We start from the raw sequence: 22,402 nt of genomic DNA, 5'->3' as shown, positions 1-22,402 counted from the left end.
GTAATGCCAGCAGGATTAACATATCGGTAATTTGCAGTCATCATTATTGATATGGCATATAATATATATATTTTTAATATTTTATGGTTGAATTTGTTGAACAATATAACGAATTGTGCCTAGTCAATTTTGAATGTATAAGATAAGTATTTGTGATATTATACACAAATTGATATCTCAATATCTTAATTTCCTGTTTTTGAAATTATACGGTTATACACGGACATTTGGTACAAGATATTCAACGTATATAATTATTTATTTCCATATATTTTGAAAATTTAAAATCACATGAACGTGTAATTAATACATCTTTTCACATTTTCAGTATACAGTGATTAATAGAATATGCCACCATCTACATACGGAAGATATATTTTACTATCTCTAGGTTTTTAGTAAACCACATTTTTTTGATATTACAAAATGTTCTTGTAATTACTAATTGTAAACCTAGGAAAATATATATCCATTTTTGCTTTTTTAAGTGTTAATTTTTTTCACATAATTATTCAACTCTGCAAATAGTACATGTAATATATTTGAGTCATTAGCTAGCTAGTTGTTTTCTTTACCGTTCTATAAAATTGTTAATTAAATTTATAGTATTTGATATTTACAAATACGACAAAATATGTTAAATTAGTACAATGTATTGTATAAAAATCGAAAAAATTGACACGATGCTTTAAGAGAAATAGAAAATTTATAAAAATATTATGTGAATTTTCTTAATTGTTTTTAACTTATTTGATAAGTTTGTTGATTCAATTTATAGTCTTTGATATACAATAATTTAAGAATTTATAGTCTTTAATATACAATAATTTATAGTTTTATATATAAAAAAATTGTGTAAGTTTCCTTAGCTGTTTAATTTATTAACTTATTAGATAAAATAAAACCGTTGAATGAATTAATATTTTTAAAAAATTTCCGGTCCACTCATAAATAACTGTTAAAAACGAATAAGAAAAAATTAATAATAAAAGTATTATATAAAAATAGAAACAAATTTGGTTTGAATAAACTCATTAAAACTATATTTATCAAAAAAAAAATGTATTAAAATACAAAAAGATTAAATTTCAAAAAATTTGATAATTTTGTGGTCAATCTTCAAGATCTAAAATTTGCATTAAAATAGAAAATTGTTTTCCCCCTTCAAAATTTTGATATAATATATCTAATCTTCCTTAATATATGCATTATTTCTCAATATATAGCTCAATTCTCTCTCACCCTTTGGTAAATATATAAAAATTTGACCTATTTTATAGCCACCCCATCTGTTGTTATTTATATCTTTCATCTGGGTTCCTTATTTTTTCACCTACACACAATTCATTTGATTCATTCATACATACACACATCAATCAACGTACGCGTCTCTCTTTCATTATATATTTTCCGCTATATGCACTCTCATTTCACCATTAAAGAGAAACCAAAGCTTTCATTTTTATGATTATTCAAGGGTAAATGGTTAGCAAAGGTGATTACTTTTTCTTTTAAATCTTCTCTATGAGTATTAGTATTATTATTTTATCATATCTCTCTTTTTGTCGTCTGGGCTTTTTGCTGCCTCGCGGGAAACCCCAAAAATGGTTTCTTTCTTTGATGTTAATTCGTTTTCCTCTGTTGCATCTATCGAACAAATCTATTCGTAGTTTCTTTGGTTATATATTCAATTGATGGCTTATTGGAAGGTTTGGGGCATTAAATTATCAGTAGAGAAGAGATGTGCCTGCAATGTATTTGTTAATATGCCTGCCTGTTCCGGAGGGTTTTCTTGGTTTTTGTTCCTACAAATCTCAGGAAAATCTACGTTGCCGGCGCATAAAAAATTCCCTTTTTTTTTCTTGTCAGAGAGAGAGAGAGAGATAGAGATAGGGTGAAAGAGATGTGTCTTTGTTTTGATTCCTTAAAGACTGGTTTTGCTTCTGTAGCACAAGTCCTTTTACATTTAATGGCAATCTGTCGTATTCAGTTTTTGTTCTGCATTGAAGAAACAGAAGGAGGAGAAGACTTTATGAAAGGGCTTCACAGCTTTTCTTCTTTCTCTAAGTTAGCCTTTCTTGGACTTTGCAATCTCTTTACTAGTTATTTCAAGTTTGTTTTTTTATTCTCATTTGCATGCATCTTTGTGGATAATATTGTAAATTTGAACTCCTGTCATGTGTATCTTTGAGTTTCTGTTTTATGGAAGACGGTTAATTGCACACAGATGTGTGTAGAGCCTTAAAGTCTCTGCCTTTTGTTTCATTAATAAGCCGGATAGTAAATGCTGAAGAAGGTTTAGTGGTTGTTAAAGAGAGTAAATGATCTTAAAGTGCTTACCTTTTGTTCTTTTTCTTTTTGTCTTTTTGGTTGTGGTAGGAATGGCATCAAGCTCTTGTCTTAAGCAAGGGTCAGTGCCAATGAACAATGTTTGTGTTACCCCTGAAGCAACGTATGAGGCTGTGGTTGCTGACCCTAGGCTTTTCATGTCTTCCTTGGAAAGGCTGCACTCTCTCTTGGGTACTAAATTCATGTAAGCCCTCTTTTCTCCCATATCATTTCTTACTCATTATTTATTAGATTAAAGTTCAGAGGTTATCTGTTGGCTGGCTCTGATAGAAATTTGTGTTTAGGAAGTCTCCATCTTTGAGGTTTAAGCTCTTGGGTTGATGATGATTCATGCTTTGTGTTTTCACCTTAAACTATATATAAAAGTTTCATCTTCTACCACTTACCAGTGCATGAAATTCTCTGTCTATACTATGAATCTCTCTTGTGTACATGTGTGTCTGTAGTCTAATTTACAGTAGCGTATTATCCTTTTGTGTTTCACGCCTTTAGTTCTTGGGTAATGTATTGTAACTTTTACATGAGATTGATTGATGCTCTTGGATATGGCTGCAATGCTTTATAGCTTATAGCTTTAACCATTCTACATATTTAATTTGTGATCGTAGGGTTCCGATCATAGGAGGGAGAGATTTGGACTTGCACAAGCTTTTCGTTGAGGTAACCTCTCGTGGTGGAATCAATAAGGTATGTCCTCTCAATGATAATATTGATTCCATGCTATGTGTGTTATCTGTTTTCTAAGTCTCATAAATTTGCTATTGTTTGAAATCTATAGTGACCTTTTTGTTCTTGGATCCTTTTCCTTCTTTGAACTGCAGATACTTAATGAAAGGAGATGGAAAGAAGTAACTGCTACGTTTGTCTTTCCTCCAACAGCAACAAATGCATCCTATGTGCTGCGCAAATACTACTTCTCGCTGCTTAACAATTATGAGCAAATCTATTACTTCAGAACTAATGGCCAGGTTCCTCCAGGTTTGTTGCACATTAAAACCTTTTTACTATTTCACCAGAACTTCAGATATCTTTCAGTTTGTTCTCTGTTTTGTAATACACATATCTTCTCTAGACTCTATGCAGACCCCATCTGCTAGACCAGGACTTATGCAGGGAGCCATTATACCTGCACATGAACTCCCAGGTCTAAACTTTACCCCACAGCCGAAGATCAATCCTGGAGAATTCTTCGGAGGTCTCAACTTTTTCTCTTTCTATAAAATGTTCCAACTGAGATACTGTGACTTAAATCTGAGTAAAACCCTTAGAATCTTTGTGTTGTTATTGTTTCAGGACCTGTTTCTGGATCAAATGTGGTTGGAGTGATCGATGGAAAATTTGAAAATGGTTACCTTGTAACTGTAACAATGGGATCAGAGCAGCTTAAAGGAGTTCTGTATCAGCTAATTCCTCAGAACACAAGTGCTCATCAAACTCCGCAACAGAGTCATGGTGTACTCCCCAACACTTGGAACAGTTCTGCCAATCCTCAGGGTGTTACTGGAGGAGTAGCAAAACGCCGTAGGAGAAGAAAGAAATCAGAGATTAAAAGACGTGATCCTGCTCATCCAAAACCCAACAGAAGTGGTTACAACTTCTTTTTCGCCGAGCAGCACGCGAGGCTGAAACCGCTTCATCCCGGTAAGGATAGGGATATCAGCAGGATGATTGGTGAACTATGGAACAAGCTGCATGAAGATGAGAAATCGGTATTGAAGCTTCACATACTCTAATATTTTGAGTTGTTATCAAAGTATTTTGTTTAGGTTCTTCTGGTTTGTTGTCTCATGATCTGTTTGATTCTCTCTTATTTTTAGATTTACCAAGGGAAGGCAATGGAGGACAAAGAGAGATATCGAAGTGAAATGGAAGTTTACAATGAGAAGCAAAAGACTGAACAGCCCATAAGCAACGCTATTCCGCTGCAACAGAGACCTCCAGAGCAACAAAACGTAGACTTGGCTGAAGCTGATCATCCAATAGACGAAGCCGAAGAAGATGATGAAGAAGGTGACTCAAGCGGTTTCTCAGGTGAAAGCGAGCCACATGACTATGATCAGAGCGGCGATACTGATCCTGAATTGGAAGAGTCATCAATGAACCCCTCAGTTCTAAACCCAAACCCTAATCCTTCCGAGATGGTGGTTGCACCTAACGAGAAAAGTGGCGATGTTGTGATGGAAACATCTCAAATCAAGAAAGCCGATGAGCCTACCTTGCCGGTGACGGCTGAGCAGAACTGAAGATGGGGATTCAGATACCTTACTTGTGGCAGAAGACAATGTCTTTTGTTCTTAGTACTATGCTTTTTCTTTTCTTTTTCTTTAGGTTTATGAGAAAACATTTTCTTGCTCTTTTGAAATTTGCTTTGAAGGATTTTTTTTTTAATTTTAAAAAAGTTTATTTTGCATTCAAAGAGTTATTTTTATTAGTAAATTAAAAATCTGAATGGGCCGAAAAAATTGGGCTTGAAAAGAAAATGGGCCGAATGAAGTAAACCCAGTAATATGATTTTGAAAGCGGAGGAGGGAGATAGAGACTTAAAGCAAGACTCTGATTGATTTGGTTTGTTTATATAAAAAGGAACCCTAAGGTTTTCCGAAGTTGGTCCGTCGCCGTCTGAAAAAAAACTCAAGCAGCTCTCTCCCCCACTTCAGCTTTTTCCAATTAAAGGGAGCAAAGTTTTGTTTTTTGCCGCAGTCGAAAGCATCTCTTTGCAAGTCTGTAAGCTGAAGATGAGGGGCTCCAACAACGGCGGCACAATGGGCGGACGAGCGGCCGGAAGCGGCGGTGGAGGACCGTCGGCTCCAGTTGACAAAGAAGTTGACTACGCTCAGTACTTCTGTACTTACTCTTTCCTCTACCACCAGAAAGATATGCTCTCCGACCGTGTCCGTATGGATGCTTACTTCAATGCTGTTTTCCAGAACAAACATCACTTTGAGGGCAAGGTATAATAAAGTTCATATCTTTCTTTTGAGCTGTGTTAGATAAACTTTACCACTTTTGATATGTCTGTAGTCGATGAATTTGGTCTTAAGATAGGTATTGCTAAGTTATAATCCATTGGTCTCTGTCTTTCTTTGGGTATTAATATTTGCCTAATTTTGTCTTGGTAATGGTGATGAAGACTGTCTTAGACGTGGGCACTGGAAGTGGGATACTTGCTATTTGGTCAGCTCAAGCTGGTGCCAGGAAGGTTTATGCTGTTGAAGCTACTAAAATGGCTGATCATGCTCGTGCCCTTGTCAAAGCCAATAACCTTGACCATATTGTTGAAGTCATTGAAGGCTCAGTTGAGGATATTTCATTGCCAGAGAAGGGTATTATTCTGTTTCCCATCTTTTCTCTTTCACTGCAAACAAAAAAAGATTTTAGAGTATCATGCTTATTTTCAAGTAGAAAGAGTAAGGAGATAATATAGTTTTGGATGAGCCTATTGTTGTTTGATATTCAGAAGCCTAAGAATATGACATTGTATCGGTATTGGGTTTTAGAAACTATGGATTGACAAATTATTGACACTGCGCTAATATTTACATATTCAATCTAATGAGCAGTTGATGTGATTATCTCGGAGTGGATGGGATACTTCCTTCTGCGGGAGTCCATGTTTGATTCTGTGATTAGTGCTCGTGACCGATGGTTAAAGCCGACTGGTGTCATGTAAGTGGTTTTTCTGTTAATTGTATTTCTATTCTTTTTTGACCATTAAAAATTTAATGATGCATGATTGTTACTTATGAGCCTATGGCACTTGAGAGCTTGATGTTGTGTGGTTATATTGTTAAACATCTTAATGGCAAAACCTTTTCCTCCAATGCCAGTTATAGAACTTCTAATGAAATTTCATGCATAAGTTGTGAGGTCATGTGGCACATGTTGCTAATATTGAAAATGATTTTGTAAAGATTTGGTTGATTGTTGGTACTTTGTGTGTCTTTTTTTTGTGAGGTCATGTGGCATAACAAATATGCTTGAAATCCAATAGGTACCCTAGTCATGCTCGCATGTGGCTTGCACCCATCAAATCTAATATGGCAGATCGGAAGAGGAATGATTTTGATGGGGCAATGGCGGACTGGCATAACTTTTCTGATGAGATCAAAAGTTACTATGGGGTTGATATGGAAGTTCTAACAAAACCTTTTGCTGAAGAGCAAGAAAAGTATTACATACAGGTGATTTCAAAGCTCTTATTGCAGCAAATTAAATTTCTCTTTAGATAAGTTCCTTACAAAACCTTTTGCTCTGTCATTTCATGGAAACTCATAAAATTTGTGTTTTGTGTACACAGACGGCTATGTGGAATGACTTGAATCCACAACAAATCATAGGCACCCCTACAATTGTCAAAGAGATGGATTGTTTGACTGCCTCTGTCAGTGAAATTGAGGAAGTCAGATCAAGTGTATCGTCAGTCATCAATGTGGAGCACACAAGGCTATGTGGTTTTGGTGGATGGTTCGATGTTCAGTTCTTGGTTAGTTTGGACAGACTACAGATTATGGTGTTGTTGCATCATGTAGTGTGTGTATGTTGAAGAAACTCTATATATACTTACTCGTAACTTGTTTGTTTTTTTGTAACCAGGGGAGAAAAGAAGACCCAGCACAGCAAGAAATCGAGTTGACCACAGCTCCAAGTGAGCAGCACTGCACACACTGGGGTCAACAGGTACGTACTTGCCAAACCATGGCCTATGATGATTATTCAATCAAAGACTTTGGATTTTGTTTTCAGACGCTAATGACTGTGTTATGATGATCTGATACTGGCAGGTATTCATTATGTCGAATCCAATAAATGTCGAGGAAGGTGATAACCTGAATCTTGGTTTGGTAATGAGCCGGTCAAAGGAAAATCACAGACTAATGGAGGTTGAGCTTAATTGTGAAATAAAAGAATCATCTGGCAAACCCAAAGAATCTTTCAAGAAGACTTACTTCATAGAGTGATTTTCTTAAAACAGAAGCTTTCCTTGGGGCTTGCTGGTTCTTGTATCCCCACCAGAGCATGAACCCAAAAAATGTACTGTTTTATTGCTTCTGACCTTTTTCCCTTGTAAAAGAGATTTTGTTGTAACAATTTCTAATAGTTTTTTATTTTTTTTTATATTGGTTTTGATTTGATATCATGTCTTATATTTGTTTCATTTTTTTTTGGTCATATCATATGGTATTTCACTAAACATCCTAAAATTTGTATCCTTATTATACAAATTATTTTTTTTAAGAATATATTTTTTACTTCTTTTGGAACATAATTGTTAGTGTCTTAACAAAAATAAGTTAGTAAATATTTTTGTATTTACGGGAGAAAGAACGATTTTAAGAGCCTCTTAAGTCAGTAGACTAGCCCCTTTGTCTTCGCCCCTCTTTCGGAGCGATTCGATTTTTTCACATAAGTTTCTTTCGTTCGTCGACTCTCTGTCTCCTCCTTTTTGACGGCGGCCACTGATAACATCTCTTATCTCTCTCCCCCTCCCGTATAAACCAATTTGATTAGGCTAAGATTAGATCCCAATTTTTCGAGTGTCGATTCTTCTCATGTGAATATTCTCCCAAGCTGTAACACTAAGGGTTCTTCTTCTTCTTCTGGGCTTTTGTTGGTAAATTCTCTAAATTTTGCTTTTTGATTTGATACGATTGTTTTGAGCTACTTGTTTTCCAATTCCCATAGCGGTCAGGTTGAGTAGTAGTAATAAGATATGAGATTTTTCTATGCCTGGACTTTGGATTCTGGATCTTTGATTACTAGTCGTTACAAAGTTGTATACTTTTCTTTGTGGGTACTTCTTAGAGTCTTGTAAATTTTGATGGCTAATTCTTAGTTCGTGAAAAGTCTTAATTTTATGAGTGGTTTATCTTCAAAATCATTGAAGTTGAAATGGGCAGGTTCTGATTTTGAATCTGATTGTACTCTTTTCCAGTTATCCCATCTGTGCCCTTGATGAAAGTGGATTAGTTTCTTTCCTGTGTTGTCTTTATCTGTGTATTGGTGATGTTTCCAATGTTTTATCTATTGTTCTGCACTTCATTGCTTCATTTGTATTTTACTCCACTTGTATTTGGTTTTGTAAATGAAGTAACAACTTTAATCACTCACTCATTTCGTTTCAGTAACTGATGGGGAAGAAAGCGAAGAAGAAGGCCCGAGCTCCAACAAAGGAGATTCAAACCACCACAATGTCCAAGGAGGTCTCTGAAGAGCCGAGTAGTCAAGCCGGGGAAACAGCTGAGGTTGATGTTAAAGCAGTTAAGGAGACCCAAGCTTGTGTGCATTTCGATAAGGGTCTCAATTTGGATAAAGTGATTGATAAGATCAAGTCTTCCCGGCAGATTAAGTGTGACCAATGCAAGGAAGGGGTCCATGGGAAGAGAGGAACTAAAGCAAAAGGAAATAAGGGGAAAAAAGAATTTTCTTCTTCTGACAAAAAAGCTATTTGGCTTTGTTTGGAATGTGGCTGTTATGTGTGTGGGGGTGTTGGTTTACCAACTGGACCTCAGAGTCATGTTGTGAGGCATATCAGGTTAACGCGTCACCGGTTGGTGCTTCAATGGGAAAATCCCCAGTTAAGATGGTGTTTCCCATGCCATTCTCTTCTCCCTGTTGAAAAAGAAGAGAATGGTGAGAAGAAAGACGTGCTCTCAGAGGTTATTAAATTGATTAAAGGACGATCTTTAAACAATTTAGCTTCTTCTGATATTGAAGACCAGTGCTCAGGAAGTGGCAGTATCACTAGTGATATCAAGTCAGAAGTTGCTGTGACCAGTGGTATAGAAGCAAGAGATGGTTATGTTGCGCGAGGTTTAGTTAACCTTGGGAACACATGTTTCTTTAATTCGATAATGCAGAATCTTCTTTCTTTGGATCAATTACGCGATCACTTCTTGAAGGAGGATGGATCTGTGGTCGGTGGGCCTCTTGCATTTTCCCTGAAGAAATTATTCGCTGAAACGAAACCTGAGGCAGGCTTGAAGAGTGTGATAAATCCTAGAGCCTTTTTTGGGTCTTTCTGTTCTAAGGCACCCCAGTTTAGGGGATATGACCAGCATGATAGCCACGAGTTGCTACGCTGTTTACTAGATTCGTTGGGCACCGAAGAGTCAGCCTTGCGAAAGAAGCGTGGTGATTCTGAGAATGATCAGAAATCTACTCTCATGGATTCTGTATTTGGGGGAGAAACTTCAAGCATTGTTTCTTGTATGGAGTGCGGGCATTCCTCAAAAGTTTATGAGCCATTTTTAGATCTCTCCTTACCCGTACCGTTCAAGAAAACCCCTCCGAAAAAGCCGCAAACTGTTTCTCGAGCAAAGAAAGCTAAGCTTCCACCAAAAAGAGTCCCCAAGAATGTGTCAAAGGTAAGTAAGGTTTCAAAAGTTCCCCCAAGTAAAACTCTTTCGGAACTGAATTCTCCTGGAAAAGATTTGGTTGTCCTAGCTGATTCGGATACATCCAGTTCTACTTTTGCACCCCTTGAAAATGGTCCTGTTTTAGAGACTCCTTCAGTTATAACCCTTGACAGTAAACCGGCCTCAGAAAGTGCAACACAAAGTGAAACTGGTTTCGATAGCTTCTGGTTGGATATTATTGGACCAGAAACTTTTGGAGATGAGACGAATATGGATATGCAAAAAGATGGTGTTGAGAATGTCTCGACAACTGAGGCTAATCAAATTGTAGCAGTTCCAAATATTCCGGCCAGTACCTCAGTTTCATCAAGTGATCAGACTTTGGAAGGTAACGCAGAGAGGCAGATGCTAGATAATGAAGAAGTTGCAAAGGCGGAAGCCGTTTTGGATGAAAAAGATGTACAAGCTACGCAGTCTGATGAATGCACAGCTACAAGTGGTATTTCTGCTGAAATCAATCAAGCTAGTTGCATCGGTGGTGATCCTGGTATAGGGAAAAGTTCTTCCTCGGTGAATCCTTGGGATGAGGAAGAGCTTCCTTTGATGGTTGCAGATTCACAGGTTCTGTACATGCCATACAAAGAAATATCCTGTGATGATAAGACGGTTGCGGAAGGTGAATGTGAGGCTTCATCTTCATTTGTTACTGGTGATCATGAACCACAAAATAGTGATTTTGTTGATTTTGGTGGTTTATTTGATGAGCCCGAGATGACCGAAGGACCTGTTTTTGGACCTCCTTCCAAGGCTGAAGCTTCAGGAGTTGGTTTTATGGTGTTCAGCAGCGAGTCTGATCCTGAAGAAATCGATGACTCGGATTCACCGGTGTCTGTTGAGAGGTGTTTGGCTCATTTCACAAAGCCTGAGATTTTGTCGGATGACAATGCTTGGCACTGCGAGAACTGTTCAAAGAACCTGAAACTCCAACGGTTGAGAGAAAAGCAAAAATCCATAAAAGATGAATCAAGATCAAGTGACACCAGCAACGGATGGCTGAAAGAAAATGAAAATGAAACTGGAAATGGAGTTTCTGGAGAAACCGAGGTTTTGGCTGTTATGCAAGATCCAAGTGATACTTGTAGTGCCAATGATCATAGCACTAATGGGATAAAAGCTACGAGTTCTCACTCAGCTAATGAAAGTGATTCCAAAGGAGCTCAAGATGAAGAAGAAGATTCTGAGAAACTGATCACAGTAAAGAGAGATGCAACTAAAAGAGTACTTATAAACAAAGCCCCACCTGTCTTAACCATCCATCTAAAACGATTCAGCCAAGATTTGCGTGGTAGGCTAAGTAAGCTAAATGGTCATGTTGCTTTCAAAGAGGTCATTGATCTTCGCCAGTATATGGACTCAAGGTATCATCTATGATCTCCTGCGACACCACATTTTGATCTGTCCTTTGATTTCATCATGTTAAACCAGATTCTTTGTTCTTTTTGTTTCTTTCAGATGTAAGGAAGAAGACCCACCCGTTTACAGACTGGCTGGATTGGTGGAGCATTCAGGAACGATGAGAGGAGGTCATTATGTGGCGTATGTAAGAGGAGGACAGCGAGTTAAAGAGACTGAATCATCTTCCACAGTGTGGTATAACGTAAGCGATGCACATGTTCGTCAGGTTTCATGGGAAAAGGTTCTGCATTCTGAAGCTTATATCTTGTTCTACGAACGGATCTTCCCACAAGACTGAGATTATTTTGTTTCCATTATTATACTGAAAGAAGAAAACTAGTTTTTGATCTTCTTCTTCTCTACAGCTTTTGCTGGGAAAGTTTTTGACGATCACATTAGATCAAATACCATTAATTTTGTTTTTTCTTCTTCTTCTTATTAATGTTGGTTCGGAGTCATGAAAGTTTCATTATATATGTATCATCAGAAACATGTCTGAATCTATTTCTCCATATACAAAAAAAAACTAAAGAGCTAGTTCTATTCTAATCGTAGCCTAAGAAGCAAAAGTAACTAGTAATGGGGTTGACAAACTTGTGTGATTCTCGTGGTGCTGCTTCTCTAAACAGGTATTGCTACAATTGGCTCAAGCTTTTGCTGCAGGAAGGCTTCGCTGAAGAAGATTGCCTGTGATTGTGAATTTGTTATGATCTTAACGGAAGTGTACCGGTTACTAAACCGCTACTTTCGAACCGAAGCTTAACCGATTAATTTTTTTTTTTAACAATTTGAACCGGTATTAGAAACGATTGAACCGGGTCCTTACGTCTTCCTCTCTCCCCAAGCAACGAACGGACTTCCCCTAATTAATTAAAGCCTAAAGGGGAAGCCTATCGAGTCTCTGTGAAATCACAAGTTCCAGAGAGATCGTGTTGTAGCCATGGCAGGAGTATCGCTCAAGTGTGGCGATTGTGGTGCGCTGCTGAAGTCCGTGGAGGAGGCTCAGGAGCACGCTGAGCTCACCTCTCACTCCAATTTCGCCGAGTCCACTGAGGCCGTGCTCAATCTCGTTTGTACTACTTGCAGCAAGCCTTGTCGCTCTAAAACTGTACGGATCTTCGATTTTTTTTTTTCTTTTTTGTTCTTGATGAATTTGAATTGCCCTTTTTTTTTTGGTGCCGTGGTTGGTAGTTAGAAGTTTACAAACAGATCTTCCTGGGTTTTTCTTTTATCGGGATTTCGAGTTTTCTACATGTAATTTCGATGTTTATTCACTCTTCAATTGGTTTTGACTCTGCGATCTCGATTTGATTCGTCTGTTTACAACCTTTACTGCTCTTTGGTTTCGAGTTGATGTGTTTTGACTTGAGTCTTGAATGAAATTGAGTCTTTTCATGTGTGTTCCCGCTGATTTGGTTTTAATTAGAGTGTAAAGTTGAAATTTTAATGCCAATTATTGGTTTCTTCTCCCACCGGTGTTATCAGATCTCAATTCTTTTGGGCTTTTTGCTTCTGTATTGTCTTTCTCCTCTGGTTGTATCATGTGCTTTGGTGCTTTTACCAGAGTTCCGTAGTTTGATTCCTTGTGGAGTTTTGGTTTCTTGCAATTTGGTCGTAGTTTCATGCTCTAGTATTTCGATTATTTCTGATTGTTTGTCTCATTCTTTATACAATGTGAAGGAAAGCGATTTGCACACGAAAAGAACAGGGCATACTGAGTTTGTAGATAAGACATTGGAGACGGTAAAACCCATCAGCTTGGAAGCTCCTAAGGTTTCTATGGACATTGACGATAATTCTAGTGGTAGTGGAGAGGCTGCTGAAGGTACAGTGTCATGTTAATGTGTATGTGTTGCATGGGTTTCTTAATGTGACTTCCAACATTATTTCTTATGATCCTTCTGCAGAGATGATTGTTCCAGACGTTGACAAAAACATTCTCGAGGAGCTTGAAGCGATGGGCTTCCCTAAAGCTCGAGCTACCCGAGCACTCCACTACTCTGGTAAAAATCTTGTGTTTCATGTTCTTCTGTTTTGAATTTATGGCCACTGATCACAGTAGGGGTTGGCTTATTGATTGAGTTTTAGCTTGTTCGTGTGCAATTGAGCCCCTGAACACCGCTCCTATGTTTAGATTAATATGTAAACTGTCATCTATATCTCATTGAAGCTTGATAAATTTATAAGTAGAAATTTGAGGTTCTATGTTCTATTTTCCTCTATCTTGATCTTTTTTCTGATGTCAATTTGTACTATTAACTATGGTATTTCATCTGATTCTTGAAGTTCTCTATCGTGATCTTCTCCGTTTCATTTTCTGTAACATAATTTTAATTTCATTCCCTTAGGCAATGCCAGTCTCGAGGCTGCAGTTAATTGGGTGATGGAGCATGAGAATGATCCTGACGTAGATGAAATGCCAAAGGTGAATGTTTTGTCAATAGTTTCTTTTAAGCAAAATGTCTGTTCTGAACTGTTGTGACACAATCTTCTATCATATTGTATTATGCTCGTATGTGCTATTAAAATTACTTCATTCCTTCAATAACTGTAATGCCTATGTTGTTGATTGTATGCCTAGGTACCTGCCAACTCTAATGTTGGGCCTGCTAAACCTGCTCTTACGCCAGAAGAAGTGAAGATAAAAGCACAAGAATTAAGGTTCTATGAGTATTCTGTTTTTTTTTGTCCATGTTCGTTTCTTTTCTAGCATGCACCTGCATCCGTTTTTTTTGTCCATGTGCCTTGAATTTCTAGTCGTTTTTCAATTGATAGCATGTATACAGTTGGATTTGTATTAGTTAACTGTCAATGTTCTATGACAATCCTGTAAGGTGATTATTTTAAAAGTCAAATTATGTATCCCTCATTCTTTGCTGCTCCACATCTTAGGGAACGTGCGCGGAAGAAGAAAGAAGAGGAAGAAAAGCGGATGGAACGTGAGAGAGAGAAGGTTTTGTCTTATCCTTTAATAAATTTTGTTATCTACAATTACTTAATCTTATGATGATGCAAGTATGCAACCACATTTATTCTCTTCTGTTAAAACTAAGTTTTGCTCTTTTGACCTGAGTTCATTACCTGTAAATTGGCATGCATAAAGCTCCACTGGCTGTAATTGCTGTGCAAGTATTTAATGCATTGTACTCTTGGTACGATAATAAGGATGTGCTTGTAGGATGCGTTATATTTTTATTGCAGCTTTTTCTGTTATAATCTATTAATGTTAGTATTTGGTTCAGGAGCGAATAAGAATTGGCAAGGAACTCTTAGAAGCAAAGCGGATGGAAGAAGAAAACGAAAGAAAGCGGTATGTTTTTGTTTCCTGGTTATAATGTGAGGCCTAGCTTAATTCTTTTGTTTTTGTTTGTTAAGTGACTAATTGTTGGTTGTCTGTTTCAGTATAATGTTTTTGCGCAAAGCTGAGAAAGAAGAAGAAAAACGTGCTAGGGAAAAGATCCGCCAAAAACTTGAAGAAGACAGGGTATCTTTACTGCAGTAGATTTTACATACCTTTTGCATTACATTTTTTTATTTCCCAACAAAAATCCTGAAGGCTCATGTTTACATTTTAACAGGCTGAGAGAAGGCGGAAACTCGGATTGCCTCCGGAAGATCCTGCAACTGCAACCCCAAAACCTTCAGTGCCAGTTGTGGAGGAGAAGAAGGTAAACAAAACATTTTCAAAAGCAATTATATATTTCCTGTTATGTGCTTTCTTATAAATACATGATTTTGCAGTCTTCATTGCCTATTAGACCCGCCACAAAGACTGAACAAATGCGAGAATGCTTAAGGTCCCTTAAGCAAACCCACAAGGTAAAATACATTCAACATATAACAACTCACATTGCAACAGCCAGTAATCTTTTGGCAATCAAAAAAGAAAAAGGTTCAGGGAAATTTGGGTGAAATTGTGGGTGGATTGAGTAAAATTTGACAATAACAGTAAATTACTTGTTGGCTCAGGAGGAGGATGCTAAAGTGAAGAGAGCGTTTCAGACTCTGCTGACTTACATGGGAAATGTTGCTAAGAATCCAGATGAGGAGAAATTCCGGAAAATAAGACTCACAAACCAAACATTTCAGGTAAAAACAATCTACCATAGCATCAAGTTTTACTCGATTAGTAAACAAATTAGATTTGAACACAATGATGATGATAGTCCCTGACTCCTGTTTCTTATTAATTATGGTTACTGGAATGAAAATGTAAAACAGGACAGGGTTGGTTCGATGAGAGGAGGCATAGAGTTCATGGAGCTATGTGGGTTTGAGAAAATTGAAGGAGGAGAGTTCTTGTTCTTACCTAGAGACAAGATCGATTCAGCCATTATCAACTCAGCTGGAACAGAGCTCAATTCCGCCATCAACAACCCTTTCTTTGGAGTTCTTTAAATCGATGCAATGTCTTCTTGTGTCAAATTATGAAAACTTTTTAAAAGAACAAAAAAATTCGGATATCGCTATGAATAATACTGGCAAGTAACATTCTTTTTGTTTTGTCTTAATAAGTGAAAAATTTGGAGACCAGAACTTAAAAGCTCTAAACCGGTTTGAAACAGATTGATAAATATAGAGCAACACGGTTTAATCTCGGTTTAATATCGGTTTAATCTGGTTACGAGGAGTAGTACTAGTAGCCAACACCATATAAGAGAGGGTCTCTTTACGTTGCGCCGCGGCGATCTGATGTAAGAGAGTGGTACACGATGAAATCGCTTTATGTTCTTTTTAAACCGAAATCTTCTCCCGCCAAAATATATATTCCGGCCGATCGTGTAGCCTCACCGGGCGAGTCTCACTTCATATCTCTGATTCACGCCTGCAAAGACACTGTAGGTCTCCGCCGTGTTCACGCCCAGATCCTCCGTCGCGACGTCCTCAGTAGTCGCGTCGCTGCTCAGCTGGTTTCTTGCTCTGCGCTTCTCAAGACCCCGGATTATAGCCTCTCGATTTTCAGAAACTTTGAAGAGAAGAATCTCTTTGTTTTCAATGTTTTGATCCGTGGTTTGACTGAGAATGCTCGTCCCGAGTGTTCAGTTCGTCATTTCATCCACATGTTGAGGCTTGGTGTGAGACCTGATCAGCTAACTTTTCCGTTTGTACTCAAGTCTAATTCCAAACTAGGGTTAAGATGGTTGGGTAGGGCTCTTCATGCCTCGACTTTGAAGAACTCCGTTGATTGTGATTCCTTCGTCAGGGTATCTTTGGTTGACATGTACGCCAAAACCGGACAGTTAAATTATGCGTACCAAGTGTTCGACGAAAGTCCTGAAAGTATTAAAAAGGAGAGTATTTTGCTATCGAATGTTTTGATTAATGGCTACTGTCGCGCCAAGGATATGCGAATGGCTACAACACTTTTTAGATCCATGCCAGAGAGAAACTCAGGATCTTGGAGTACTTTGATCAAGGGTTATGTTGATAGCGGCCAGTTGAACAGAGCAAAGCAGCTTTTTGAAGTAATGCCAGAGAAAGATGTTGTTTCGTGGACGACTTTAATCAATGGGTTTTCCCAAAATGGCGACTATGAAACTGCGATTTCAACCTTTTTTGTGATGCTGGAGAAGGGCTTGAAGCCTAATGTATACACACTTGCTGCTGTGCTCTCTGCATGTTCAAAATCTGGTGCGCTTGGATCAGGGATAAAGATTCATGGTTATGTTTTGGATAATGGGATTAGATTGGATAGAGCTATAGGGACAGCTCTCATAGACATGTATGCAAAATGTGGGGAAGTTGACTGTGCGGCTACTGTGTTCAGTGATATGAATTACAAGGATATTCTTTCGTGGACTGCTATGATACAAGGTTGGGCGGTTCATGGGCGGTTTCATCAGGCTATCCAATGTTTCAGACAAATGTTGTATTCCGGTAAAAGATTTTGTTCAGTTTAAGAATTTAGCTTATTCTCATTTCTTTGTTCTTTATTTCATCGAGTTTAATTTCTTTATTTTGTGGTGTGCTTGCAGGAGAGAAGCCAGACGAGGTTCTGTTTCTTGCGGTTCTAACTGCATGCTTAAACTCAGGCGAAGTAGACCTGGGACTTAATTTCTTTGATAGCATGAGGCTTGACTATGCGATTGAGCCCACACTGAAGCATTATGTTTTAGTTGTTGATCTGTTAGGTAGAGCAGGGAGGTTGAAAGAAGCACATGAGCTTGTAGATAATATGCCGATAAATCCTGATCTTACAACATGGGCTGCACTCTACCGTGCTTGCAAGGCGTACAAGAGTAATAGAAGGACTGAAATTGTGTCACAGAATCTTGTGGAACTTGATCCAGAGCTTCGTGGTAATTACATTTTCTTAGACAAAACACATGCGGCTAAAGGGATATATGAAGATGTTGAGAAAAGAAGATTTCCGTTTCAGAAGACAGTCAAAGAGAGATCCCTGGGATGGAGTTATATCGAGTTGGACTGTCAGCTGAACAAATTTGCAGCTGGTGATTATAGTCATATGCAAACACAAGAGATACGTTTGAAGCTTGAAGAGATCATATCGCTGGCGACTGAGAGAGGATACATTCCAGGAGCTGACTGGTCGATTCATGACATTGAAGAAGAAGAAAAGGAAAATGTTACGGGAGTCCATAGTGAGAAACTGGCTCTTACACTTGGGCTTCTAAGAACTGCTCCTGGAACCACGATAAGGATCTTTAAGAACCTTAGAATCTGCGGAGATTGCCATTCATTAATGAAATATGTTAGTAAGATCAGCCAAAGAGGTATTTTACTGAGAGATGCAAAACAGTTTCATCATTTCAAAGATGGAAGTTGTTCATGTGGTGATTATTGGTGATATAGTTTGATCAGTAAGGTGCCTTCAGGTACATATGCACGAGAATAACTCAAAACCAAAAAGAATAAGGTGATGTTGTAACATCCCAGCCTTCAGCTGCATGTGAGTTTTGTTCATTCATGGCGCTTTCCAGTACAAATCTCGTCATGTTCTTGCACACAACGGTCGGAAATAGAACATAGTCATGATACTCCTGAGACCAGACCACACATCGTAGTGAATCAGGCCAAGGGAAAGGAAACTGGAGTTTGACAAAATTGGCTTACTAGTTACTAGTGAGTGTTTTTGAAACTGAAAATTCCAGTTACAGTATATGCTTATAACAATATAATAAGTTTGGTAAGCTAACATTTTTAAAAGTTTAGATTATGACTTAAGTAGATGTTTAGTATATGTAGTTGTCAAGTGTATTATTGAAGACAACGAAACACATGGCAAATGTATGTGAAGCAGAGCTATATCACATGAGAACAAATAGCAGTCGCCAAGGCTAATTGGGTCCATCACTTTACATGATTAATCTTGTGTTTGCATATCACTTTATATATATGGTAATACGCCATAAATCATAGTTATTGTTGCTTTATTTATGCTCTTATCATCCTAGATTAGATTATTTTGTTGAACACAAAAATTACATTTAACTCTTTGCTTCAACGATAAGAAATATTAGTATGATCCATTTATTTTTGGTATGGTTTCCTGATTATTATACCATGGATAGGGGGTAAATTGAATCAATAAAAATATAAGGGATAAATTTGTAAAGGATTAACAATTGGAGGTTATATTTGATATTAGTTTCTCCGATTCCTCTCTCTGTCTCTCTGAGAAGAGAAGAAAAAATCACACGAACTTCCATTAAAATCACCGACTCACAGAACAGAACCTTTTCTCTCTTCCTCTCATTAAATCTTCTTCACGAAACTTCGTGAATTGAATCTCGCGAGTTTCAAATCGATTGATCGATCTATCAAACCCTAGAGATGGTGAGGAAAAAGGTACCGGAATGGTTGAATAGCACCATGTGGTCTACTCCTCCTCCTCCGCCGTCTTCTTACGACGACGGTCTCCACCGCCATTCTCCCGTCACTAAAATGAAGGAAGAGGTACAATCAAATTCCGTTGCTCCCAGGCTTAACTCTGCTCCTCCGCCTTCTTCCGCCGCTTCTTCGGTTCCATCGCCGTCGCCTAGACCGAGGAACGGTAGCAGTATTCCTAGCGGTGGTGGCGAATATAGAAACTCCGTTGGTTCTTCCTCCGAGGACTTTTCCCGCCAGGCTCATCTCTCAGCAGAGGTCAATGCAACCTTCCTTTTTTTGGTTTTATCAAAAGCAAAGTTTCAGATTCTTTATTGCTCAGCGTTTTCTTCTACTTGGTTGGTTTTGTTACAGTTATCAAAGAAGGTGATCAATATGAAGGAATTGAGGAGTCTAGCTTTACAGAGTTTGCCGGATTCTCCTGGGATCCGTTCTACTGTCTGGAAGGTAGGCGTTATAAGCATCATGAATTTGTTTTGTGTTAATGCAACAGTGCATAGAATAGAAGAACTGAGACTGAGAGTCTGATATGATCGAAAACCTTATGCAGCTATTGAAATGTGATTCTCTTTGCAGCTTCTGCTTGGTTACTTGCCACCTGAACGTTCACTATGGTCAACTGAGTTGAAACAAAAGAGATCCCAATACAAGCACTATAAGGATGAGCTTCTTACGAGTCCTGTAAGTGATCCTTCTCTTTTGTTTATTGCCTAGCCTAGGAGTTATTGTCAGCTTTGCATGCTATGTCTCTCTAAGTTGATTTCAAGTATTTGGTACTATCTTTTTCTTGAAATGTGTTTTTTTGGTACCACTAACTGATTCTGTGGTAGTTAGTCAGAAATCACATGGAGAATGGTGAGGTCAAAGGGGTTTGACAATTATGATCTGAAGAGTGAAAGCCGATGCATGCTTGCGCGATCCAGAATAACTGACGAGGACCATCCTTTAAGCCTAGGGAAGGCAAGCATTTGGAATACATACTTTCAGGTACTATATAACTTGCAACCCGGGCAGGTGTTTTCTTGTTAAAAATCTTTTAGAAAGACCTCTGTTGCGTTACTTAAGGACAGGACTGAAAGTTATGGTATTCAATTTTTCCATCAGTTCCAACGCAAACTCTTTTATTAATGTAGGATACGGAAACCATAGAACAAATAGACAGGGATGTCAAACGTACACATCCAGACATACCTTTTTTCTCCGGTGAATCATCATTTGCGCGTTCTAATCAGGTAACCGTTTTGTGTTCTCATTAGCAAATTTTCACCTATTGTTGATTACTCAAGCTCAGTGACGTTTCCATTTACATGTCTAGGAATCTATGAAGAATATATTGCTTGTATTTGCGAAGTTAAATCAAGGCATCAGATATGTTCAAGGGATGAACGAAATTTTAGCACCTGTCTTTTATGTATTTCGTAACGACCCTGATGAAGATAGTTCAGTAAGTAGACTCTTTTTGTTTCTTCCATACCCTTTCAACTACTGTCACATGATAGGGAACACAATTTCACAAAGCAACCTTGCCAGTCTAGACCCTCGATATTTTCAAGATTTGAGTTGTTATGTAAACCAATATCAAGATCTTTTTACTAACATATATGGTATATGAGTTATAAATAAAAAAGTTTTCGTTTAGTATGAATTTGACCTCTTTGCCTACTTTTCTTAGAAGATTGGTGCGTGTATAATCTTTGTTCTGCAAATCTTGGTTGTGCTCTTGTGTCATGAGCTTCAGTCGAGTTTATATCAACTCTGTATAAAATGTGCAGTCCCATGCTGAAGCAGATGCATTCTTCTGCTTTGTTGAACTCTTGAGTGGATTTCGAGACTTCTACTGTCAACAACTCGACAATAGCGTGGTGGGAATCCGATCTGCAATAACAAGGCTCTCACAACTTGTTAAGAAGCATGATGAGGAACTTTGGCGTCATCTAGAGATCACCACGAAAGTAAGACATCGATTCTGTGCGGAAGATAAATTCCAATGATCCCCTTAGCTTGTTTAGTATTAATGTTCTCTCATCTAGATCATAATAACATTAGATTGGAGCCTCTGAGATTGACATTGTATAGACTCTATGGATGACAGGTAAACCCACAGTTCTATGCATTTAGGTGGATCACTCTCCTCCTGACACAAGAGTTTAGTTTCTTCGATTGTCTTCACATATGGGATGCACTCTTAAGCGACCCCGAAGGCCCTCTGGTAAGATTGACTTATACTTGAAATCAAATAAATAGATACAGAAGACTCACTCATTCCTCAATGTTTGCGCGAATGATAGAACTCCGTTGATCTTATTGTTGCAGGAGAGCTTACTAGGGATATGTTGTGCGATGTTGGTTTTGGTGAGGAGGAGGCTAATCGCTGGGGATTTCACATCGAATATGAAGTTACTTCAACACTATCCAACTACAAACATCAGCCATCTCTTGTATGTAGCCAATAAACTTCGTTCCAAAATGTTATTATAAGTCCTTTTTTCCTAACTTCTGATCAAGTCAACTTTTAGTTGCCCATTACAATTATACAAAGCGTTTTTGTTTTGTTTTAGGGTACTTTCACTTTACTCTTTAAATCGAAATATGTTTGTTTGTAATTTGTCCAACGGAAAGAAGCATGATGAAATACAAGCGTTGATGAAGTATGAAAAGTTGTTCCAAAAAAAAATTGAGAATTTATGATTATTATTATTATTAGTGGGTTGTTTAATTGTATTAATGTCATCAATGTGTTACATATGGTTACTTTATATTTACTACTTTTGTATCATTTTTATATATTACCCTAAATTTAATCATTATCGCAAAGTTTATTTAATATTTTGGTTATATATTATTCTGATTCAATTCATTTTAAAATTAAATGGATATTATTAGTTAGAGTTCTTATTAGTTATCGCCTCATAAAGAGGTTTAGCTGACTCTATATTTGGTCCAAATGTATTGATTGATTGTTTAAAATAGCATTTTTCCTATCTCAAAAATATTTTTATGTTGTGCGATGTTGGTACTAGGCTAGTTGGTACTGGTGTCAGTGCCGGCCCAGCATAATATGAGGCCCAATACCAAAACAATTTTTTTTAATGGGTTTTCCCTATAATATTTAAAACTTAAAACTAAATTTTAAAAATGCATAAAATAGGAGCCTATTTTTGCAATAATAAATAGATAAAATTAAAAAATCGAGGTCAAAACTTATATTTTTAGAAAAACGAGGCCTATATTTGCAATAATTTTTTTTTTGAGGCCTAATTGTAATACCAAAAAAAAGAAAAAAAACTGAGGCCCAATACAAATGTGTCTTAGGAATGTGTCGCGGGCCGGGCCTGTGGTGAGGGGAGGCTAATAGCTAGGGATTTCACATCCAATATGAATTTACTTTATTTTCA

The 22,402-nt window shown here is 37.6% G+C and overlaps 6 protein-coding genes across 11 annotated transcripts; all 6 read left to right on the top strand.

The window, feature by feature from the left end:
• Nucleotides 1–1,301: 1,301 nt before the first annotated feature.
• On the top strand, nt 1,302–4,759 carry LOC104754631 (high mobility group B protein 15-like). The gene is made up of 7 exons (XM_010476853.2): nt 1,302–1,495; nt 2,380–2,533; nt 2,958–3,036; nt 3,171–3,327; nt 3,422–3,544; nt 3,643–4,058; nt 4,167–4,759. The coding sequence occupies exons 1-7, from the start codon at nt 1,483–1,485 to the stop codon at nt 4,590–4,592; spliced, it is 1,368 nt and encodes a 455-aa protein (XP_010475155.1). The 5' UTR covers nt 1,302–1,482; the 3' UTR covers nt 4,593–4,759.
• Nucleotides 4,760–4,873: 114 nt separating this feature from the next.
• Nucleotides 4,874–7,481, top strand: LOC104754630 (protein arginine N-methyltransferase PRMT10). The gene is made up of 7 exons (XM_010476852.3): nt 4,874–5,300; nt 5,480–5,672; nt 5,910–6,015; nt 6,341–6,530; nt 6,647–6,832; nt 6,943–7,026; nt 7,131–7,481. The coding sequence occupies exons 1-7, from the start codon at nt 5,085–5,087 to the stop codon at nt 7,305–7,307; spliced, it is 1,152 nt and encodes a 383-aa protein (XP_010475154.1). The 5' UTR covers nt 4,874–5,084; the 3' UTR covers nt 7,308–7,481.
• An 80-nt stretch (nt 7,482–7,561) lies between these two features.
• Nucleotides 7,562–11,510, top strand: LOC104754629 (ubiquitin carboxyl-terminal hydrolase 2). Its single transcript, XM_010476851.3, has 3 exons — nt 7,562–7,960; nt 8,472–11,122; nt 11,217–11,510. The coding sequence occupies exons 2-3, from the start codon at nt 8,478–8,480 to the stop codon at nt 11,455–11,457; spliced, it is 2,886 nt and encodes a 961-aa protein (XP_010475153.2). The 5' UTR covers nt 7,562–7,960; nt 8,472–8,477; the 3' UTR covers nt 11,458–11,510.
• Nucleotides 11,511–11,949: 439 nt separating this feature from the next.
• On the top strand, nt 11,950–15,695 carry LOC104754628 (uncharacterized). The gene is made up of 12 exons (XM_010476850.3): nt 11,950–12,267; nt 12,840–12,984; nt 13,067–13,162; nt 13,508–13,584; nt 13,741–13,820; nt 14,052–14,112; nt 14,402–14,469; nt 14,562–14,643; nt 14,738–14,827; nt 14,901–14,978; nt 15,129–15,248; nt 15,381–15,695. The coding sequence occupies exons 1-12, from the start codon at nt 12,100–12,102 to the stop codon at nt 15,555–15,557; spliced, it is 1,242 nt and encodes a 413-aa protein (XP_010475152.2). The 5' UTR covers nt 11,950–12,099; the 3' UTR covers nt 15,558–15,695.
• Nucleotides 15,696–15,836: 141 nt separating this feature from the next.
• Nucleotides 15,837–18,487, top strand: LOC104754627 (pentatricopeptide repeat-containing protein At1g04840-like). Its single transcript, XM_010476849.3, has 2 exons — nt 15,837–17,036; nt 17,135–18,487. Exons 1-2 carry the CDS (start codon nt 15,872–15,874, stop codon nt 17,965–17,967), a joined length of 1,998 nt encoding a protein of 665 aa, XP_010475151.2. The 5' UTR covers nt 15,837–15,871; the 3' UTR covers nt 17,968–18,487.
• Nucleotides 18,488–18,590: 103 nt separating this feature from the next.
• LOC104754626 (uncharacterized) lies at nt 18,591–21,834 on the top strand. Of its 6 annotated transcripts, none has more exons than XM_087493797.1 (9): nt 18,591–19,265; nt 19,362–19,454; nt 19,584–19,688; nt 19,842–19,994; nt 20,141–20,239; nt 20,323–20,451; nt 20,780–20,959; nt 21,100–21,216; nt 21,321–21,834. In XM_087493797.1, the coding sequence occupies exons 1-9, from the start codon at nt 18,954–18,956 to the stop codon at nt 21,483–21,485; spliced, it is 1,353 nt and encodes a 450-aa protein (XP_087349923.1). In that variant the 5' UTR covers nt 18,591–18,953; the 3' UTR covers nt 21,486–21,834. The 6 variants fall into 6 exon arrangements, with proteins under 6 accessions (XP_087349923.1, XP_087349924.1, XP_087349925.1 ...); XM_087493798.1 differs by having other exon boundaries at nt 18,787–19,265; nt 19,838–19,994; XM_087493799.1 differs by having other exon boundaries at nt 18,789–19,265; nt 19,846–19,994.
• Nucleotides 21,835–22,402: the final 568 nt, after the last annotated feature.

This window comes from Camelina sativa, chromosome 17 (assembly GCF_030686135.1).
Source record: "Camelina sativa cultivar CO46 ecotype springtype chromosome 17, ASM3068613v1".
In the NCBI taxonomy this organism is placed as follows: Eukaryota; Viridiplantae; Streptophyta; class Magnoliopsida; order Brassicales; family Brassicaceae; genus Camelina; species Camelina sativa.
This window is presented reverse-complemented; position numbering and strand designations above follow the sequence as displayed.

What these genes read in the sequence shown, in the direction of transcription:
- LOC104754631 (XM_010476853.2), top strand. An exon ending in CTCGTGGTGGAATCAATAAG is followed by an intron (nt 3,037 to 3,170) that starts GTATGTCCTCTC and finishes TTTGAACTGCAG; the next exon opens with ATACTTAATGAAAGGAGATG. An exon ending in TCCTGGAGAATTCTTCGGAG is followed by an intron (nt 3,545 to 3,642) that starts GTCTCAACTTTT and finishes TTATTGTTTCAG; the next exon opens with GACCTGTTTCTGGATCAAAT.
- LOC104754630 (XM_010476852.3), top strand. Translation starts at nt 5,085, where the DNA reads ATGAGGGGCTCCAACAACGGCGGCACAATGGGCGGACGAGCGGCCGGA. An exon ending in TATTTCATTGCCAGAGAAGG is followed by an intron (nt 5,673 to 5,909) that starts GTATTATTCTGT and finishes TCTAATGAGCAG; the next exon opens with TTGATGTGATTATCTCGGAG. An exon ending in GGTTCGATGTTCAGTTCTTG is followed by an intron (nt 6,833 to 6,942) that starts GTTAGTTTGGAC and finishes TTTTGTAACCAG; the next exon opens with GGGAGAAAAGAAGACCCAGC.
- LOC104754629 (XM_010476851.3), top strand. Translation starts at nt 8,478, where the DNA reads ATGGGGAAGAAAGCGAAGAAGAAGGCCCGAGCTCCAACAAAGGAGATT. An exon ending in CGCCAGTATATGGACTCAAG is followed by an intron (nt 11,123 to 11,216) that starts GTATCATCTATG and finishes TGTTTCTTTCAG; the next exon opens with ATGTAAGGAAGAAGACCCAC.
- LOC104754628 (XM_010476850.3), top strand. Translation starts at nt 12,100, where the DNA reads ATGGCAGGAGTATCGCTCAAGTGTGGCGATTGTGGTGCGCTGCTGAAG. An exon ending in TAGTGGAGAGGCTGCTGAAG is followed by an intron (nt 12,985 to 13,066) that starts GTACAGTGTCAT and finishes ATCCTTCTGCAG; the next exon opens with AGATGATTGTTCCAGACGTT. An exon ending in CCCTTAAGCAAACCCACAAG is followed by an intron (nt 14,979 to 15,128) that starts GTAAAATACATT and finishes TTGTTGGCTCAG; the next exon opens with GAGGAGGATGCTAAAGTGAA.
- LOC104754627 (XM_010476849.3), top strand. Translation starts at nt 15,872, where the DNA reads ATGAAATCGCTTTATGTTCTTTTTAAACCGAAATCTTCTCCCGCCAAA. An exon ending in CAGACAAATGTTGTATTCCG is followed by an intron (nt 17,037 to 17,134) that starts GTAAAAGATTTT and finishes GTGTGCTTGCAG; the next exon opens with GAGAGAAGCCAGACGAGGTT.
- LOC104754626 (XM_087493797.1), top strand. Translation starts at nt 18,954, where the DNA reads ATGGTGAGGAAAAAGGTACCGGAATGGTTGAATAGCACCATGTGGTCT. An exon ending in ATGAGCTTCTTACGAGTCCT is followed by an intron (nt 19,689 to 19,841) that starts GTAAGTGATCCT and finishes TGTGGTAGTTAG; the next exon opens with TCAGAAATCACATGGAGAAT. An exon ending in GCGACCCCGAAGGCCCTCTG is followed by an intron (nt 21,217 to 21,320) that starts GTAAGATTGACT and finishes TTATTGTTGCAG; the next exon opens with GAGAGCTTACTAGGGATATG.